The sequence below is a fragment of the Diachasma alloeum genome, unplaced genomic scaffold (assembly GCF_001412515.2).
Source record: "Diachasma alloeum isolate Michigan unplaced genomic scaffold, Dall2.0 Dall_scaffold_00381, whole genome shotgun sequence".
NCBI classification, from domain to species: Eukaryota; Metazoa; Arthropoda; class Insecta; order Hymenoptera; family Braconidae; genus Diachasma; species Diachasma alloeum.
In genome coordinates, this window is record NW_021680520.1 from 332,068 (window position 1) to 338,395 (window position 6,328).

The following is a 6,328-nucleotide window of genomic DNA, read 5'->3' on the forward strand; positions in this document are numbered from 1 at the left end:
CCCCAATTCATTACTCTCTCCGAAGATTACATTGAGGAGGAAAACCACTTTTCCTTAATTATTTCACAAAAAACCAAGATTTCCCCCCAAAAATCAACGACGCACCCAAGGGCCCAACCGCCCCGCACGAGCGCCCCCTTCCTCCGCCATTCAGTGTCACTATTTCTCGCAGATGGAATGAGAAATAACCGAGCCTGATAAGGCTGATAATGCACCTATGGGAGTTCCCCCTACTCGACTCCTTTCTCAAAATTGACTACGAAAACAAAAAATTTCGAATTATAAATAATGATCTGTTAATAATTTTTCAATTATCTGATCTCAAAAATGATTTTTTTGCTACTTTTATAAATGAGATTTAGTTCATTTCTACATTTTGGTCAAAAGTATGTAAATGCGTCGTTTTGTGAGAAAAAAAAATTTGTTGGAAAAAAAAATTTTTTTTGAAACGTGAAAAAATAGCTGCTAATGAGCTCTAAATTATCCCATGTCGAAAACCAAATTTTCTTAAATTTTTAACGATTTTTTCTGCTAACTTGCGGTAAGGTAGCATCNAATTATAAATAATGATCTGTTAATAATTTTTCAATTATCTGATCTCAAAAATGATTTTTTTGCTACTTTTATAAATGAGATTTAGTTCATTTCTACATTTTGGTCAAAAGTATGTAAATGCGTCGTTTTGTGAGAAAAAAAAAATTTGTTGAAAAAAAAATTATTTTTTGAAACGTGAAAAAATAGCTGCTAATGAACTCTAAATTATCCCATGTCGAAAATCAAATTTTGTTAATTTTTGAACGATTTTTTCTGCTAACTTGCGGTAAGGTAGCATCGACGCCGTTTTTCCAAAAACTGGGTTAGCTGAAAATTTTTTNAAATTATCCCATGTCGAAAATCAAATTTTGTTAATTTTTGAACGATTTTTTCTGCTAACTTGCGGTAAGGTAGCATCGACGCCGTTTTTCCAAAAACTGGGTTGGCTGAAAATTTTTTTGAAAACGTAGAAAATCATCTCTTAATTAACTTTAAATTATCCTGCTAACTTACAAAAAAGCTAGTATACGCATCATGCTAGCATAAATATGCTTTTTTAAAAATGGCATTAGCAGAAAATTTTTAAATGCATATAAAATTAGTTCATAATAAGCCGCAACGCTATTGTTTTCCGAACGGCATAAAAATGAAAACTTTTGGAATTATAACAAATTATCTGGTAATGATTTTTCAATTATGCAATGTCAAAACTGATTTTTTTGCAAATTTTATAAATGAGATTTCGTTCATTTCTACATTTTGGTAAAAAGTATATAAATGCGTCGTTTTGTGAAAAAAAAAAAAAAAAATGTTTTAAAAGAAAAATTATTTTTTGAAACGTGAAAAAATAGCTGCTAATATGAGCTCTAAATTATCCCGTGTCGAAAACCAAATTTTGTTAATTTTTTAACCATTTTTTCTGCTAACTTGCAGTAAGCTAGCATTGACGCCGTTTTTCCAAAAACTGGGTTAGCTGGAAATTTTGTGAAAACGTAGAAAATTAGCTGTTAATTAGCTTTAAATTATCCGATATCGAAAATCAAATTCTATTGATTTTTTCAATAATTTTTCTGCTGACTTACAAAAAAGCTAGCAGAGACACGTTTTTTTTCAAAAACGGTATTAGCAAAAAAAATTTTTAAAGGCATATCAAATTAGCTGATAATAAGCTGCAAAGTATCCAATATTGAAAATTCGATTCTGCTACTTTTGCCTGCTAGGTTAACATACGTAGTCAGGGAATTACGACAACTTCCTGGGATTTTAAAATTTGAAGCTTGTTTACTCCAGTTATCTAAATTTTTGAGTATTCTTTTGTTGACAAAAAACATAGTCTTGGAATTTAATCTCAAATTTACTTCGAAGAGTGCGAACCCACTGTTTTTGCGATTTTTCTATGGAAAATTCTAAATTCAGCATTCTACTTTTCAAACGAATTCTTGCATATCACGATGGTGGAAATATTAGAAAAATACTCATTTCCAGCAATATACAAACAGCAAAAACACTGAGAGTTCCAACCTGGTCCGCTAGAGAAATGCTTGCATCCTAATTTTCTAGACAAATTTTTTGCTCTACGTATTTTTGTTGAAAAGTTGACAGAGTGATCACCTCTTAAGGGGAAACCTCGCTAGAATTAAAAAGTCTTTGAAAATTTCCTTAGCCATACTTCCTTTATAGCACAATTTCCATGTTTATTTTACCGACGTGTGTCTTTCAATTTCGTGCGGTAAAGGAGTTAATGTGCATAGATACATATATTGCTTATTGATTATCACCGTCAGGTGATCCTCGTTTATCAACTGTTTTAACCCTCTAAGGTGAATTTCAATATCCCCATTCTATGGCCTCCAAAATGAAATGCCGGTGTCCCCACTAAAGCGTCCTACTACGCTTTTCACCTTAGAGTCTATAAATTTCACATTCTTTCATAAAAAAAACGTTTTGTATGGTCAGGGAATTTCAGAATCATGATCATGAATTTTCATCAATTTGACCAGGAAAAGTCAGGAAATTTTGTTGAAATTTCCAGGTGGACACCCTGTATTAGCAATTTCAACATTTGCTCAATCATGAAAAAATGGAAATACCTTATGAGTGTGAGAAAATTAGCAAAAAATATGATCATCAAGGGGGAAATTCAAATATCATGAAACGAGATACTTTGATACAGACACAGCATTTTCTGTATCAAAGTGATGTTTTGCATCAAGACTTCATCTAGAGTAAACAGGTCAATTTCTGGACGGCGGTTAGTTTCTGGATTTCAACTTGCATTGAATATTTCCTAAATAAAATGAAAATTGTACTGATTATTTCACCTTTCAATAATATTACTCGTGTATAATCATGTGATCAATAATTTTCTCTATTGATCGACATTTAATAAATGAAAAAAATATGGCCGTCGTCCGAAAATTAAGAGTTTTGGCTGCATTCAACTATTTCTCAATTTAATTATTCTTTGTTTTGTTATTTTCACTTCAAATAATTTTTTCTGCTAATGAAAACATTCTTGAAGATATGGGACCCATCATATCCCCATTTAGATGATTCTTTTATTTTAGATCCTACCACGAAACGTGAATTTCTCTTAACCGTCCAGCAATTGGGGCCTGTTCATGCTATCGCAATTGTAATATTCACCTTCTAATTTTACACTTGCTCCACAATTTTATGTGTGTCCATTATTTAATGGTTTTAGGAACAGTATCATGGATTCGAATTCAATTTACATACAGCACTCGGAACAAATTCCATCGAAACAAATGAAAAACTTTTTCTCTTTTTAGTAAAAGCTATAAAAGTTTGGGCAAACAGTTTCTAATTTGCAGTACATTCCCGCCAATTATGATGATTATCGTCATTACTTGTATATTTATCATTATTTTTATGATTCCTCCTTCTTTGGTTTCTTATTTTTTCTTTACTATATGATAATTAGAAACATTCAAGCCATAAACCCTTGTGTCAAATATGTAACGTTAGAAGGTACAATAAAGAACGAAATAAATAAATAAAAAATAATTCTTCTAATTTTACGATATACGTTCTGATTACTACGCAGTCGTAATGTACCAATCCAATTCGACAGCTATAGTTTGAGCACACCGAGAAAAAAACCAACAAGTTCTCAAACAAGTCTTGTTTGGGCGAAAGCCGTTAGTTGAAAATTACAAAAAAATTCTTTCATTCGAATTTGAAAGGTTCAAGCGTGAATAATTGCTCTGCTTTCAACAACAACGAAATATTTGGCTCAAGCGGCCGATCATTCATGCAAGACGCTGCCTTTTCAGGATAAAAATATCTATTATAGAGGGAAGTTTATCAAGAAATATTTTGTTCGTAAATTACAAGATTGATGTCATAGTAATTATTATTATAAAGATTATTGAATAGCCGAAACGACAAACCACTATTATCCCTCGTTTCATATAAAACGAGTGTTTGCCGGAAGCAAAATACGTATCGATTCATCGAATAACGAAGAAGTAGTGCTAGAAATTACATTTGTTGTTTGTACAGGGAATAAATTTTTTTTTAAAAGACTAAATCTATTTTCGCAATCAAAATTTTCAATCTCGGCGCACGGCTTCGCATGTTTGGCCCAAAAAATCCTCTTTTCATAATTGTTAACAAATAATTTTTTTTGACACGAGTAAGACTTGTATTAGAACTCTGCTGTTTTTCTCTTAGTGCATGTGGAATTCAAGAAACGTAAAATTCATTAATCCAGACCCGAGTTCTATAGGTTTTGCGTTCTTCTTGAATTGTGTATATTAAATCATTGATTTACTAACAGGTGGACTTGCAGAGGAAGTCGATGAGAAAATTCTCCATGCCGCATTCATTCCATTTGGTGAAATAGTCGACGTTCAAATTCCTCTTGATTATGAGTCAGAGAAGCACAGAGGGTTTGCATTCATCGAGTTTGAGTTGGCTGAAGATGCATTGGCTGCAATCGATAACATGGTAAGCAACTAGACAATTGTATTTTTTAGATCAACTATAGTGATTGTTCCTAATAAATTAGCAGTTTGCTTCCGAATGGGTTCTCTTTTTTCGAATTCTTATTTTACTATTCTATTCTTCTTCATGTCATAATACTATCATCGACTGAAATGTCAAAATTTTTCGTATTATTTCATTCTGTCAAATAATTCTCTATTCAGACCCTTTCAAAACTCAAATTCGTTTCAATCCGGAGTTAATCAAGGTTCAATCGAGGTTTAATCAGTGTGTAGCCGGGATTTAATCAGGATTTATTCAGGATTTCGCCAGAGTTTAACCCAGGTTCTGTCAGAAGTTAGTCGAGACCATGAATCAATACGAATATAATATCTTAAGGATAATCGGGCGAGTCCGGAGGGTCGGAAAAACAGCAGCCATTTTTTTCTTTTTTTTTACGTATTCTTTAAATGATGCAAAAGGCGTGTGCAAAGTTTTAGACTTCTGGGGAGCATGGTTAATTTATTATGAATTTTTGAAAAAGTGGTCATTTAACCCGTGATCTTATGGAAATCACAAAAAAAACTGCAAAACCCAAGGAAAAAATGCAGCCAAAGTCATGAAACTTTAGCCCCATTTAGAACATGTGATCAATGATTTTTTGAGTGAAAAATATTGTTGCTTAGGAGCATTGTCCTTTTTCATAAAGTTGATTGACAATGAATGATTGTTTTGATTGTTAACTTTTTATTCGCCGTGCGATTGGTTGATGGATCAATTAATGATTTCCATGACTACGAGGATGTTATTGTGCGTTACGGCGCTCACTTGAAGATGGTCGCGCGGCACAGCGCGCATGATTGCCTATACTGGCGACAATATGAGAGTGATCTTTCCATCTAACCCCTACTTCCCCCACCACCGACGCGCGCATGCGCNAAGAGAGCGATGAAGCGCTGTGATTGGAGCTCCCTCGAGCCAGTGATACCAGCTGCTGGTGAAAAAATAACTACCGACGAGGTTGCCACTTTTTCGCATGGATTAATATTTTTTCATTTATTAAAAAAAAAAACAATCTGAAAACCATTCAATGCGTGGAACAGATACAAATAAATTTGATTAGCTCCCTAATATTGCCTGAATTTTCAATCCGAATGGGAAAAATTTTTTTGTTCAGCAATCGGTTTTCTGCAGGAAAACAATAGAAACCCCTCCGACTCACCTCCTTCATTTCCTCCTCGCTCGATGGTCCTTAAGTGGTAACGGAACCCGTCGCACGTAGAGGTTAGGGGTCCCCCCTATCGGTATTGCAGGTTCCCGTAGTTTTTTGGATTTTGTACGTGAAAAGTACAAAAGCCCATGAAATATAAATAAATGGATATAAATAAATAATAATGGTATGGAAACATTCATACATCATCTTCTGACTCGTAAAAGTACTTCCCTCTTACAATTGGTGCCCTGTAAAGGACATGTTACCTCCTGGATACCACCCAATCATCATAAACAAGTTTTTACGAAAATTATGCACTAAAAGTACGTTTTTGTACTCAAAATCTCTATCTTGGACCTCACTCGATCGCTCTTTTCTCATGAAAATAGCCATCGGCTACGAAAAATCTACAAAAAATCGGTTTTTCTACCATGACTTGACAGATTCCTACAAATAAAATGGCATCGGCCTTGCCCTGGTCCTTGCTGTTAAATAATTTGCAATTTTTTTTTGCCAAACCTCCGCTATCGGCCAAATGACATATACTATTTTTTGTCATGAAGGCCCGAAAAGGGGGTCGGGCGGGGATGTAAGAGCGGGGTCCAGGGGGCGCAGCCGCGCCGGGGGGGGGGG

At 34.2% G+C, this 6,328-nt stretch overlaps 2 protein-coding genes across 2 annotated transcripts in view; one reads left to right on the forward strand and one right to left on the reverse strand.

Annotated features, from left to right (window-relative positions):
• Positions 1-4,469, reverse strand: part of LOC107041845 (3-sulfolactaldehyde dehydrogenase) — an 11,307-nt gene extending 6,838 nt beyond the window's left edge. The window contains exon 1 of the mRNA XM_015262619.2: positions 4,335-4,469. The gene's annotated coding sequence lies outside the window, so the exon portion shown is untranslated. The remainder of the gene's footprint in view (positions 1-4,334) is intronic.
• Positions 1-6,328, forward strand: part of LOC107041848 (peptidyl-prolyl cis-trans isomerase E) — a 14,938-nt gene that overhangs the window by 3,018 nt on the left and 5,592 nt on the right. The window contains exon 2 of the mRNA XM_015262623.2: positions 4,337-4,506. Within this exon, the coding sequence (XP_015118109.1) occupies positions 4,337-4,506 (170 nt within the window). The remainder of the gene's footprint in view (positions 1-4,336; positions 4,507-6,328) is intronic.